Source organism: Eucyclogobius newberryi, unplaced genomic scaffold, assembly GCF_026437365.1.
Source record: "Eucyclogobius newberryi isolate DKJ021-1_F unplaced genomic scaffold, fEucNew1.0.hap1 SCAF_15, whole genome shotgun sequence".
NCBI lineage: Eukaryota > Metazoa > Chordata > Actinopteri > Gobiiformes > Gobiidae > Eucyclogobius > Eucyclogobius newberryi.
In genome coordinates, this window is record NW_027315779.1 from 9606540 (window position 1) to 9621684 (window position 15145).

Here is a 15145-nt window from a genome sequence, read left to right on the forward strand (position 1 = left end):
GTAAGGTCCATCAGCCAATCACATCGCAGCATTGTTTCATGCAGGAGTCCAGTGTGTGATGTTCTGATCAGAACAAACATTTGTATTCTAATTCACTAATAGAGCAATAAAACATTTCAATTTATTTAAAAAGCATCATTAGACTATTTGTTATAAATTATAATAAATTGATAGTGAAAAATAACCAGACATATTATGATTACGTCTGTTATAGAATAATACTATATATTTTTTATACAAAAGTGGCAAAGTTGCAGAAACGAAGTCTCTTCACTATAGCGAGCTTTGGACCTGCACTTCCTGTTCTGTTCATTCTCTGGGAAAAACATGTTTTCACTGTTTTATCAGTGTTAATTGTTAATCAAGCAATGCTTATGCCATTTGTTTAATTTAATATAACTTGTTTTGTCACTTTAGCAAGAAGGAACAGTTGGGAGCTGTAAAAGATAAATGAGTAAGGATAACTATTACTTATACATTTTCAGTTAAAATTAATCAATTTGACCATAATTATTTTTCATAGCCAATATTGTATTGAGTAATTAAGTACACTAATGTATTACCAACTGGCTTTAATCATTTTCTCCTGGCACAGTTTCATCACATCTTCATTTTATAGCATTACAACCTCAACATTTTACTCTTACTTTAGCCGGCTGGACCACATTAAAATGCAACAGAATACCCAAAAAGGTCTGAAAATCTGACCCCCCCAGACCCCCCTGTTCATTAATTTAAACTAATGTTCTAATGTGGCTGTAGACCCTTAACGCCCACAAATACACCCAAAAACATATCTGGGACGTGTGTTATTTGTACAGGGAGTAGAGGTGATGTCAGCGGAATACCAAGTTGCATTGTGGGATTTAAGTTATCAATATTTGAGCTTGTGAGGTGTTGAGAATAAACTAACTGGCAAACAGATGCCCTGGAGTTTTGGTGCGCTTTGTTTGCGTTGAAGAAAGTTCCCATATGTGAATTGTTTACTGACAATGGCAATAAAACTGATTCTGATGACGTGGTGAGGGGCCCCCAAAAATGTTTTCGCTTAGGGCCCCCTGAAGGCTTGGGCCGGCCCTGTGTCTTTCAATGTGTAAAACCTTTCCCTCGATCCATCAATTATTTTTTATTCAAACCAATTACTTTTAAGATAAGATAAGATAATCCTTTAATATCCACACAAGGGGAAATTTCGTTGTTACAACGCAGTAGAAACAGGAGGAAAGGACAGATTATAGGAAGTTTCAAAACACACTCTTTATAGAACTCTTTTGAACAAAAACAAAAAAAAAACTCTTATTAACAAAACTCATCTCCTATCTTAATAGGGAATGGAGGGGGGGAAATAAAATAAAATAGATAATAAAAATAAAAAATAAAGATAAAAATCAGATAATAATAAAATAAAGTAAAAATAGCTAGCACAAGACTTTCTGTCAGTCATGAAAAATAATTCCACAACAAACAGCATTGGGTTTTCTCAATTCACAAACTTTATTTTGTTGGAAAAGAACGATCTGAATTCATCTTGTGTTTGGCGTGAGGCAAGCGCCCGGGACTTGTGCTCAGGACACTTCAGTTGCAGTAGTTCTGGAGGTCGAAGAGGTTGCACGGCTGATGACAACACTGCTCCACGATGCCGCGCTTCACCACCATCTCCATCGCATCTTTGTATGCGAACTCGGGCATCTCGTTCTCGCCGGCGGCTTTTGGAGGGAGCAGACCTGAGCAGAGACACGCACGGGTGGAAGTGAGAGCGTAAATGAGGTGCCACGCGTCGGGACTGAACTAGACCTGCAACTGACCAATGTCTTGGCAATGGATTAGTCCGGTAAATATCTCACGTCCATCGCAATCTTAATCTAAATTATTGCTAAAGTTGATCACGATAAAGCAAAAGAGATGCAGCTTCAAAACATCTTCTCAGAGTTTTTCTACAATTGATTTAATTTTAAAACAGTAATTTGAGAATTCTAGTGTCATTGGGGGGGAAATAGTTTAGAAAAAGTGTACCCGATTGTAAGATGAGTTGACAGTGATTTCAGTCATCAGTTTGTTGTGATTGATCAATTCTCTTGTAGATCGAATATCTAAAAGTTATTGTCCAAATCCACTTTTTTTTTCAGGCAGTGCAAAACTTCCTTTGAAATGCACTGGCCAAATCATAAGCAGACCAAAAATCTGATCATAATCTGATGTCTGGAGTTATCAGATTATCGAAACGCCACGTGCACACTTCCATCTGACGTGGCAACAATCTGATTTCCTTCTGCTTGTTCACACACGAATAATGATGCAAAAAAAGGACAAAATAGAGTAATTGTACTTTGTTTTCTAAATATTTAACAATTCACTGATGTTTTTGATGATCACACACCAAAAATTACATCTAATGATTAGGTTATCTGATTATTGTAGTTCTCTGTCTTTGCGGCCTTGTAAACGTACACAGTGTTAAAAGGCACATTCTACAATAACCATCGTGATCTTTTGTCCAGCCCAGTGTTAAATATATATAGCATATATAGCAGCTAAAGGTTTACAAAACCTCTGTATTTAATCTTTGTGTCAGTGTCACGTCTTAGTTTCCTGACCTAGTAGCGAGTCGACGTCTCTGGCTCCGCGGCCGGGGTTGTAGAAGAACCCTCTCTCTCCGCAGACGAGGTACAGAGCGTCGACCAGATGAGAGCCACACAGGTGCTGAGGGGGCGCGGCCGCTCGAGAACCCGTCCACGACACAACTAGCAGAGCCAGGAGGAACGCACACTGAAGCGAGCGACAGGCCATGACGAGCTGCAACGCAAACACAAGCATGAACGCAGGCCGCAGCGAGCGCTGGGCCAAGAACACAAGTGTGCATTTTAAAGGAAAAACTAGTACATTTCTGTTTGCTTCTCCACAATGTCACAGTAAATATTGCACCGTGAAATTTGCATATCGTCACATCCCTGGACATTAGGGGGGAATGAATCATTAAAGTGCATGTAATGGATATTTATCATAGTTTTACTTCAATTCAACTTGTTTTTGTCAGGACAATTTTAGTTTTACATCAGTAATTTTACAGTTTGTGAAGAAAAATGTATAAACAAAAGTTGAAAATGACAGTAGAAGAAGTGGGGCTGAGTTATAAACCTGAATTCCTCTGTGATGTCATCAATACATTCCAGTCCAATTTACACCAAACGGACACATTTTTCGATGTTTGTCATTTACTACTATTTTAGTTTCATGATATGGATGTCCAGAATCCTCCAAAACATTCTTACAAATATACAATTTACTACAAAGAATATGTTTTAATAATACAATTGAAACCAACCCAAATAGGTCCTGGTTTGGAAACAGTGATCTAAACTCATCATATTTTTAACAGGACAAGCAAACACTGGGCCAAAACTCATCTAATGTCATATGTTTTTTTATTTTACAAATACAAATATATGAGAGCAACTTCATTTTGTTCATAGATGTTTTGAGAGTCAAATTAATGGTTTATTTGTGTAAATTATGAATAAACTTTCTGTAATGAGAGTCCCAAGTGTGATGTCCTTTTCTACACATTTTTCAACATTTTCTCTACAAATATGTACTATTGGTGTAAAACTATCATTTACATGTACAACAGGTATAAATCACACCAAATAAAGTCAGAATTAGAACATTGTAGAAACCTGTCATAGGCACTTTAATCTTCAATATCCACACTTATTGTAGACACTAAAGGAAGTTGAATATTAAAAACATGAATAACGACACGTACCTGTGGAGTTGTAGATGCAGCAGTGGGAGTGAGGACCAGGAGAGGAACAGCCTTTGCCTTTCGTCGAGCTGAGACTGAAACGGTGAGTCCCGCTCATTTTTATGCTTCTTGGGCGTCACCTGGGCCCGCCCTTCCACGCGCGAGACCCGAGGAGTTACTTGCGATTGACTTCACTTCAGGGCCACTTAGTAAAAGCAAACGCGGTAAATGAGCCAAAATGATCCGATAACCGGCAACTGTGCAATATTTGCCACTTACCTGCGGCGCTTTGGTTGTGTGCTGACGGCAAGTTTCCAGGCGGAATGCGTACAACACCGTGACAATAAATAAACAGGTTTGATTCACGTGATATCCCAACTCTATCAACTACAAAGCCTTTATTTTAGTTTTAAACGAAGCGGTTGTCATCCCCATATAAAGCTCTTGTTTGCGTTAAGTAGCTCACGAATACGTTCCCCATCTCTTGCATGTTCCGTGCATATAAACATGCAATGCAAAAAAATTACATTATCACTGTATAGAGGGCCAAAAACACAAAGTGGGCAGAGCCCACTCAAAATTAACGAAAGTACCCGTCAGTGACCAGGGACCCACACCATGAGGTAGGAAAGTGTGAGTGCTTTCCGAAAATGTATAGTTTATGATACTTGAAAAATGGGAAACATTGTTTTCGCATCCGAATATTTAGGCCCGAGCCCCAGCAGGGCGGAGGGCCTATTGCTCTGCAACTGTCCGAGATCCGATGTTTGGTACCCCGTCACCCCTGGCAAGTACAGTGAACTAGCCCATGCCGAAGGCATGGATCATACATACTTACTCCTACTATGACAGAAATAATCAACAACTCATTGTTGACAACAGCGCGAAGCTGTTTCCTCCAAAAACACTCCTGGCATCGTCCTGTACGCGAGAGTCCATGCCGCAGTCATGGGCCATGCTTGTATCTGCTAAAATCAATGGAAGTCCATGGGGAGTGGGTGGGGACCCCGGCAGGATAGGGCTTACGCGCTCGTAATGATGATTCCACCCCATGGCGGCATGGGGAAGGCTTAGAGCTTTCAAACGATGTGTAATGTGTTGTTATAGTTGAAACAGCTATATTGTTTTTGCTATAAATATTTTTCTTGTTCTTCTGCTCTTTGAGCTCTAGTTTGACCCCCTGAACATGCTCGAAAACTCACCAAACTTTGCCCAAAACTCAGTTTGTTGGTGGCGCAACAGGGCCACCAACAAAAGTCAAAATACAATGCACTTATGGGAGATGCCCAGACGTCAAATTTGTCGTAGAGCTACGAAATTTGGGACACGCAGTCCACTCGTGAGGACAACAATATATATATATATATATATATATATATATATATATATATATATATATATATATATATATATATATATATATATATATATATATATATATATATATATATATATTGCAGCCACGCCCCCAGACTAACCCTATGGTCGCTATCTTCCTTTGAAAATGAAAACACGCCGAGTCAGCAATTTTGTTCACGTCAAACTTTAACAAACTCCTCCTAGTGCGTTTTGCCCACCGATCTCAAAATCGGTGTACGTCCTCTAGACAAGTGGGGCATCTAAAGTTATTAAAATATAATACTTTTATGGTCTGTGTGCGGCGCAGCCGCAAAGTTGGACAACTCATTTTGGGATATTGCAAATCTAAAAATTGCTCCCATTCGAACAAAACGAGTCCGATTAGGACGAAATTTGAATCAGTTGTTAAACTTTCAAGTTTGGACCAGTTTATGGTGACAACATTTTAATGGGCGGGATAGTGCCCCCTACAGAGTGAAATTTAAAGTAACATTAAAGGTCAAAAATTTGTTTTACCAAAATTTTCAAAACTTTACCCAAAATTCAAATTTGGCGTCCCGATCAAAAAAGCCAATCAAACATATGCCCTATTTTTTACGGCGTAGCCGTAGCGATGACAGAAACCTCCCATGTGATCCCTATTTTAAAACCGCAAAATCTCTAAAATTACCACATTTTACGCTTCACACTTTAACAAACTCTTCCTCGGGCGATTGCCCGATCAAGCTCATATTTGGGGAAAATCATCTACACAAGCGGGGCTCCAAAAGTTATTAAAATTTTTATTCCAAGTGTTATGGTCTCTGTGTGGCGGAGCCGCAAATTTGACCGACAATTGGGTTAATTTGCACTGGTTAAGCACAGCATTGGCCATGTACAATGTGTCGCTGTCTTAGTTCTTAGATAACACACACAATGAGGGCGCGTTAGCGCCATCGCTATAAAATGCAGAGAGCAGAGTTGGAAGGCCGGCGGCCTGCGAGGGCCGTTGGAAGCCGCTTGCGGCTTTAATATTCTTCTTCTTTCTTCTTTCTTCTCGGGACCAACCCCCCCCCATTTTTCACCCAGTGAACATTGACGAAAAGTCACACAAATTAGCACACCTCTTAAAATCGTGCCTCTCTACATTCTGGCTATCTCTTTTTTCTAAAAATGTGAAAAATTGGCGCGTCAGCGTCCCCAAATATACCAAAAATGCATTGAGAGATTGGAAATGACCCAAAAAAATCTAATTGTAAAATCATGAAATTTGGTGCAGAGGTAGATGGTGACAAGAGAAGTAAAAAATCTTATTACGGCAATGCCGTCCGCACAACCAAATGTCGGCCATATTGGTTAAAATATGACTAAGCATGACTCGGGAGTTTTTCCAAATGTCATTCTTTTATGAACTCCTCCCAGGGCCCTAAAAAGCTGAAATTTGGTGAAAATAGTGCTGAGGAGTGGGACATCAAAAGTTAGTGAAATTACTCTCCGTGCGGCAAAGCCGCAAACTGTAGCTAGAATTTTAGAAATTTCCCAAATTTTACATTTGCTGCCGTTTGCGCAGATAAAGTCTGAATTGCGTCAAATTAGAATCAGTTGTTAAACTCTTTGCCCTAAACCTACTCAAATTAATTTAAATTAATTAATTTAAATTAATTTGCCGCAACAGCGCCCCCTACAGATTTGATATGTAGGGTAAAATGTTTAGTTTTACTGCTTTGCCGTAACAATGACAGAAACCTCACATGTTATTGCAATGGGAAATTCGACAGATCTCTGAAATTCGAACATGCTTACACGTTATACTTTCATGAACTCCTCCTAGGGCGTTAGCCCTATTAACCTGACATGTGGTGAGACTCATCTTCAGGGGTGGACCATCAAAAGTATTTTTTTATTCTAAGAGTCATGGTCTCTCTGTGGCCAATAATTCAAAATAAAATTGCTTTTTGAATGGTAAAGCAAAGTGGAGAAGATTTGACAGCGTCACGGATTCAGCAGTAGGTGTAATAAAAGGACAATTGGGGCGCGTTAGCGCCCTCTCCTCTTGCGGCGGCGGCGTGGCGAGGTCCGATCATTGCCACTTGCGGCTATATTTGTAGATATTATTGTAGATACTTACTACATCTCACTTCCCATTTAAAAGAGCATATAAACCAAATCCGTAATCTCCACGGAGACGAGCACCAGCAGGTCCAGTTACCGGTCGGATCTGCCGAGAGGTGGGTTTACTCAGTAAGCAATAAAATACCTAAATGCAATAATAAATAATAATGCAGGATAGGCAAGTTTGATGCCAAATGGTTGAACGCTCTGGGATAAACAGGAAAAAATTAATCTAATGGATTCAATCTGTGTTAAAAGAATGTATCCCTTAAACTGGTGTTAAAAATCAATTAAATGATTATGTAGAATAACAAAAGGCATTATACATTTTATGTCCACAACATTCTTAATCAGAGACCACAATTTTCTGACAAATAATCAGGTGTAGAACTTAATTTGTGTAGTTTGAAAGTATAGATTTAAGAGTTATTCACCATTATCGGCACCAAGAACAGGAAAACACTTAAAGGCACAATGGACGATTTTTCGGCGATTTGAGAACGCAGGCGGAAGTGCGCATGCGCCCTCCCCCGTACGGACTGATACAACACACATGTGCGTTTGTTTATTAGCGCAACGGAGCGCATCGCATCTCTCGTCTCCCGTAGATTTCTGTCCACTTCTGCGTCAGCTCGAACTGTCTTTATCCGTCTTCATTTTGCCCCGTACACAGAGGGAACTATATTATGATAGATCCATGCGCTTAGGCACGCGGAAACGTGGGGACGAACCGCGCGCGGCTGCAGGTGAGCGATAGGTGCGTTTTATGATTGATACGTGGCAGGACAAATGATTTATCCACGCCACGAGGAAATATGATAACAAGTTTGCTGAAAAAAATCGTCCATTCCACCTTTAATTTTGTCTCATTCAAGTTGTTTAATTAAATCAAAATTAAATCACAACATTTTACTTTTAGAGCTTAGATTGAACTGAAGTAACTCTCCTCTGCTGCTAAAAGGGTTGCGATTAACGATTGCTCGCGTTACCGTGCAGAATCGTTGTGCGTCGGCTGCTGTTTGCCGATCGGGTCGTGTGCCTCGTGGTCCCTCAGATACGGTCTCCACGGCGACGGCAAGTGATGGAGAAAAACACTAGAGCATTTCCAAGAAAATGTCACAATTCCCTGCGTGCCGCAAAAATTAAACTTAAATGAACTCAAATGTCGGTTTTGATTAGAGAGTTATGACGACATGAACATTGTAAAAGCAATACGTGATTTGAACTTTATTTATTCTCTCAAAATGCAGTGTTCTCGCAGAGGGCTTTTGGCATGGCGACCCGCCATCGCTATGCCCAAAAGATGCTGCCATGCTGCCGCGGGCGGCACGTGCGAAAAGATCACACTCTGCCACTTAGGAGCGGCGAATGACGTAAATTAAGAGAACAGCGAGCGCCGCTTTATTCTGTAAAAGCGACGGAAAATACCCGCAATACACCCCTGGTCTAAAACATGTACAATAGGCTCCTTCCCTCAGTGGGACTTAATAACAGTACAGTTTCATTCCAATGTGACGGTAGCATAAGGAGTAAAAACGGTAACTAATGAATTGTCAATATGGCCACCGACTCCGGTTGACCCACAATGCATTGTGCAGTGACATCTGTTCCAGAGCTTTTGCCATACCTGCTTGTTAAGATAAGATAAGATAATCCTTTATTGTCCCACATGGGGAAATTAAGCCTCTGAAGCGGAGCAGGGCCGGACCCTGTTAGTCCTTGGAGACTGCCGTAACATTAGGTGCCACAGGGGGCGCTAGAGGGAATGTTATGTCCTTGGGCAACACACTTCACCCACATTGGCTAGTAAAGTGCTTTGAAGGTGGAAGAGCACTACATAGACACACTGGCCTGTAAAGCTGGAGGATTGTGCATGTTTTCGATGCGGGAGGGATTTGGAAATGTGTTTGACAGGGACATTGCACGGTAAATATATTGCACACACGCAGAGTGGTTAACAATGAGCAGGTGATGGATAAACTATATCCTGTCAGGCTAACAAAGACCAACAACCATTCACCAGCAGAGGGAGCACCTCACATGAAAAGCAACTACAATTGTAAATATTTCCAATTTCCATAATTCTCACAGACGGCTACACAGCGGATTATGTTTAAGCCACTTCATCAGGTTGTATTTAAAATGTCCCCGGATGCAACACTCCCTCAGGGTTGGAGGTGAGGAGTTCCAGGCTGCTGGGATCTGAAGTTCTTCTGGCTCTGGACTTGACTCTCATCTCAACTTTTCTGTCCCAGGACAAATTTCTCCCACGGGCGACAATCAAGGCTCATCTTCACTTAAAGGTGGGGGTGCCAGGCTGTGGAAAATGGTATACATTAGACTAAAATGAACATCTTATCTACCCATTTGACATTGAATTAATCTAAACTAAGCCACTATACATTTGACAGTTTTGCTCATTTTAGACACTTGCTTGTTGTTAAGAGGATAAGATAAGATATTCCTTTATTGTCCCACATGGGGAAATTTCATTGGTGCAACGCAGGTAGATACAGAGGTAGATACAGAAGAACAGATCACTTATAGGAAGTCTGAAAAACACTCTCAGTAGAAGATCTCCTATAAATAAATAAAAACTCCCATAGACAAATAAATAAATAAATACCATTGCATGTGATCCCGCAGTTGAAAGTTTTTCCCAAGGAGGTTTTTTGTAGTTTTTCCTGGCTGAGAGTAGGGTTTAAGGACAGAGGACTCTCGCCCCCACAGACATTGCTTAATCTGTTTTTCACTGTCACCCTCAGAGGCAACTGTTTTGGGCGTTACAAAAATAATTTTAATTGAATTTAATTGAATGTTGGACTGGCTACGACATTGAAAAGGCAAAACGCTACCTCATGTCTCTCTGTGTTTTGTGATGAAAATTCATGTTTTACAAATATATAATTGTGCTCAATATCTCAACAGGAGAAGAAGTAGTCCTATAATTAAATAATTAAAACAAAAATATCCCCTTAGTAACTTGAGAGTTCACTTGAGATCACTTGTTGTGTAGGTCATGGCTTTACTAAACTAATCTTTATTTGTGGAATCAGTTTTCTAGTCACTGTCGAGAATTATAATTCCAAATACATCTAGAAAAATAAAATTGAACTCTGTCAACGTGTGAAAAAATCTACACGTAAAGACAAATGACCCATGCCAAGTGAGGAGTAAGGAGCAACCCACAGCATTATTCTACTATTAGTGCTGTGCTACTACTACTATGATCAGACTAAAACCCGTTTAGATAAATCACTGCACAAATGAATATCGGCAAAAGACTCATTCGACCACTTAAAACTATCAAGATGAACCACAAACGCGTTCAAGTGTTAAGCTTTCCTCGTAGTGAGGGACATTAAGCAGAGATGAATGAAAGTCTGACCCGCACGACGTGTGTTTACTGCAGCTGACAAAGACCGCAATTTCAACTAAACGCAATGTACAGACACGCAGTTTTTAACTCCAGATTATGCATAGATATGTCTATTTACCAAAACACCGTCAACACCAACAACTTAGAACCGGTTTAATCAAATTTTGAAGCACAACGTGGAAAAAAGTCCGCGTCCAGTGTTTAATGTGCACAAACACCAACGTGGTTTTGAGGCTTAGAATGTGATACAAACAAATTACCTCGGACAAAGATAGTATTCATCTGAAGCTGAGGTTGTTATCTTCACATAGATGTATGATATGTGGCCAGAATTTGTTGCAGTGTGCGAAATATGACGGTTAAACTGTATGTACTGTAATGTACGTTTATAATGAGGCGTACACTGTGCTATTGTAACCACTCTGTAAAGTATGTTTAAAAAGTGGAGCGATGAGCCCTAGCCAAAACAGCAGTGCATGTTTTTTGAAGAAAAAAAGTGTATTTTTAAAAGCTAAGTCACAAACAGTTCAGCATAATTTAATGTGAAGTTAATGTATGCTGTGAACTGTGAATATATATATATATATATATATATATATATATATATATATATATATATATATATATATATATATATATATATATATATATATATATATGAATAAAGCTTATTGTCATTTGTAAAATAAAAGGACATCGTTTTTCAGTTGGTTAATATCGTGACAAATGTGCTTTTAAGACAAGTATTGTTTGTTATGGGAGGGGAGGAAGAACTTCTATAGGATACAATGACAAAGGCATCTCATGACCTCTTGGGCTTTGTCAAAGCACTGGAGGTCAAAGCACTGGAAGAACAACTTTTAGGACTACGACAAAGTCTGGGGAATAAAGTCTGGCGGTAATGCGACACTCGGCTGTCGACCGCCATAAAACAACAACTCCACAGAGCACGTTCCTATTGGTGGAAGAACGGCCCCGCCCACAGACACTCTTCACAAACGTCCGCAAAAGAAGGATAAAGACCGCTGAGCAGCCGCTGGAGCCACATCTGTCTCGTCATCCACGAAGCAGTAAAAATGAGCGGCCGCGGAAAGGGAGGAAAAGGACTCGGGAAAGGAGGCGCCAAGCGTCACCGTAAAGTTCTCCGTGACAACATCCAGGGCATCACTAAGCCCGCTATCCGCCGTCTGGCTCGCCGCGGCGGCGTGAAGCGTATCTCCGGTCTGATCTACGAGGAGACCCGCGGAGTCCTCAAGGTTTTCCTGGAGAACGTGATCCGAGACGCCGTCACCTACACCGAGCACGCCAAGAGGAAGACCGTGACCGCCATGGACGTGGTGTACGCCCTGAAGAGACAGGGCCGCACTCTGTACGGCTTCGGAGGTTAAACGACACTTGACTGAACACAACAACAACGGCTCTTTTAAGAGCCACCCACAAACTAAAAGATTTGCATTTGTTACTTTCTCCTTAACCCACACTGTTCAACCTGTCAGTGTAAGAAGTAAACAAATATAAAGTGATTATTACAAACAAGCCGTGACAGTCCAGGCATCCAATCAGACCACAGATGCCTGCTACAAAGCCACTCTACAGCAAACAACAAAGCCCCCAGCAGCCAAGATGGCCGCCCATTCAAGACTATGAGAGTAGCCATGTCGCCAGTTAGCCTTAGCTCTTTGGACACCGCAGCCCAGAAGTGACGTAGGTCTGCGTCCGGTTAGCGTACCATGTGATTGTACTGACCAGAGTTACTAGAGCAGTGCAGAGCGCAGTGTGAGATAAAGCCAAATATTAAACTGGTTTTAAGAAAACTGAAGGATTTTGAACCAGAAAAAAGTAAATCTATTGTCATGTATCAATAGTTTAGAGTTATTATTCAGTGTTTTGTAGTTAATCGCAATTGAAATATTAAAACATGTCTAGTTAGTAGACTTAGTAAACTTTTTTACTGTCAATGGAAATAATTCCGGTCCTTATTAAGTACATGGAATGTATGATCTCAAATTGATTTCTTAAATTACGGATTTTTAATCATATCATTCTACAACATGTCAAATGTATTCAGATGACATGTTTATCTACATGCAAAACATGCTAAAGTCATGATTAAGTCCGTATTTAGGTTTCTTGTCTGTGTAATACAGATAACAACACTGATGGACACGAAACGTAACATCGATTAGTTTATACCTGGCAAAACATTCCATTTCCATAGCATTTATTACGTGATTTAGTTTTTCAGGCAGAAACATTTCAAGACATCACTTCAGAGTCGCAGGTCCACGGCCCTCATCATTAGTTCCATGATTTGTTCAGTTATTAAACTCATAGATTCATATTTTTACACCTGTAGCTCAGTCGTGACATTTGGGCTATTTCAAGGCATCTCGGCCCGTTCACTTCACCTACACGCGCTCTGATTGGTCTAGACGGTCACGAGCTGGGCTGGAGTGGCGCGCTAGAGCGTAGCCGAAGCTAACAGCTTAAAATGCGTTTTAAAGATAACTGAAGAATTTTAAAATTGGAAAAAGTCAATGACCCATAAATAAGTAAGAATTGCCGCCATATCCGACTTTTTTGAAAACTCTACGTGCCCTGTCAGTCGAACACGAGCAGTATTTAGTTACATTGCGCTCTAGGGAAAAAAAAGCTTTCTGGACGCACGATGCAGTACAAATGGAGTGGCCACTGGGGTAGTCTGCGACATGCTGCGGCTAGCCATACCCTATCCAGATATTATAATAAATCCATGCAAACCAACCAAGGCTCTCTCGAGGCGCCTCCCTCCACTGAGCGCAGTAACCGGTCCGAACAGCCACCGACTGCGACCAGTGGCACCGGGAATTCGCCTGAACGCAGTGCCCGGCCTAAAAAAACGCCGCCTGTGATCGGTGCGCAGCCTGGTAAAACCAAGCCGCCGGAGACCAGCTCCCGACCCGTTTCTACTAAGCTCCCTCCTGGAGCCAACGAAAATACAACCATCTCCAAGCCGACACCAGAGATCTGTGCCCGGCCTCCTGACCCGCCCTCCAACTGTCCGGAGCAGGATTTACACTCCGAACCACTAATAATGGATGACTCCGACTCTACGCACTCAAATATGCCCCAGCTACCATCCTCAGACGACTCCCACGACCCCCAGGGTGAAGGTGAGGAGCCTTCACTAAGTATTTCTGAAAGTGATCATGAGCAGCAATATGAGAGTGCGAGTGAGAGCCCGAGCTCCGAGATCAGCTCCGCCTCAGAGATCCAGAGCAGCAGCTCTCCTCTGCCCCCTGAGAGGGCACAATCCGACTCCTCTGTCACCCCAGAAGGTATTTATCCCCCCACTGATTTTATCCTGGTGAATGGGAAACGTAAAAAGAAAAGATCCAGAAACAGTAACAATAAGAAAGTTGATAATAAAGCCTCCCCTGACATTAAACCCCAATGACAACTCTAACTGTGGCCACATGGAACCTGAGAGGGATTCAGTCGACCAAATATAGACAACCTAAAATAGACTTCCTGTTAAAAACAAACTATGATCTATTGTGTTTACAATAGTTGCGCCTAAAAACTCCAAATGATGTGGAAGATGTCAATAATCTTTGGAAAAAAGGGAAATCTGTTGTGTCCATTGGGGAGGAAAGTGCTGATGGTGTTGGGATATTTTTTAAAAATGATGACGTTGAAATGATAAAACAAAGGGTCCTAATGCCTGGAAGGCTCCTGTTGGTAGACTGTTTTTATAGAAATAACAAATATAGAATTATTAATGTTTACACTGCACAGGCAAGACATAGCAAACGTACATTATTCCGAAAGTTAAAAGAATGTTTACTTGTTAGTTATAATATAATTTTATGTGGTGATTTTAATACTGTGACAGACTTGAATGACATAATAACAAACACTCCAACACAAATGACCAAAGAGGGAAAACTTTTAAAAGATGTTTACAGAGCACTGTACCCCAATAATATTGATTTTACACGTTTTGACACCAAAACCCAAACTCAAATTGATCATATTTATACTTCTTCAAAAGTTAAAGCCTTTAACTACAAAACAGTATTAACTGAATTCTCTGACCACTTGATCGTCCAGACGTCGCTCACTCACGGCCGTCTGAACAGAAAGGATACTGGAAAGTTAAAGGCGGTATGGGCGATTTTTTTCAGCAAATTTTTTATCATATTTCCTCGTGGCGTGGATAAATCATTTGTCCTGCCACGTATCAATCATAAAACGCACCTATCGCTCACCTGCAGCCGCGTGCGGTTCGTCCCCACGTTTCCGCGTGCCTAAGCGCATGGATCTATCATAATATAGTTCCCTCAGTGTACGGGGCAAAATGAAGACGAGAAAGACAGTTCGAGCTGACGCAGAAGTGGACAGAAATCTACGGGAGACGAGAGATGCGATGCGCTCCGTTGCGCTAATAAACAAACGCCCGCACGAGGGAGTGCGCATGCGCACTTCCGCCTGCGTTCTCAAATCGCCGAAAAATCGTCCATACCGCCATAGAATAATCTCTTTAAAATGTTTAACCAACTCTAACATCTCACTCTGAAACGTTTTCTTAAAAA

The 15145-nt window shown here is 41.0% G+C and overlaps 2 protein-coding genes across 2 annotated transcripts; one reads left to right on the top strand and one right to left on the bottom strand.

Annotated features, from left to right (window-relative positions):
- Positions 1-1542: 1542 nt before the first annotated feature.
- On the bottom strand, positions 1543-3834 carry ins (preproinsulin). The gene is made up of 3 exons (XM_072445531.1): positions 3764-3834; positions 2595-2793; positions 1543-1724 (listed from the first exon to the last, which is right to left on the bottom strand). The coding sequence occupies exons 2-3, from the start codon at positions 2785-2787 to the stop codon at positions 1576-1578; spliced, it is 342 nt and encodes a 113-aa protein (XP_072301632.1). The 5' UTR covers positions 2788-2793; positions 3764-3834; the 3' UTR covers positions 1543-1575.
- Positions 3835-11638: 7804 nt separating this feature from the next.
- Positions 11639-11960, top strand: LOC140360320 (histone H4). The gene has a single exon (XM_072445532.1). It carries the CDS (start codon positions 11648-11650, stop codon positions 11957-11959), a length of 312 nt encoding a protein of 103 aa, XP_072301633.1. The 5' UTR covers positions 11639-11647; the 3' UTR covers position 11960.
- The last annotated feature ends 3185 nt before the right edge of the window (positions 11961-15145 follow it).

Coding starts and splice junctions, on each gene's coding strand:
- LOC140360320 (XM_072445532.1), top strand. CDS start 11,648: ATGAGCGGCCGCGGAAAGGGAGGAAAAGGACTCGGGAAAGGAGGCGCC.
- ins (XM_072445531.1), bottom strand. CDS start 2,787: ATGGCCTGTCGCTCGCTTCAGTGTGCGTTCCTCCTGGCTCTGCTAGTT. Junction 1,725..2,594: donor AGACGTCGACTCGCTACTAG/GTCAGGAAACTA, acceptor GTCTCTGCTCAG/GTCTGCTCCCTCCAAAAGCC.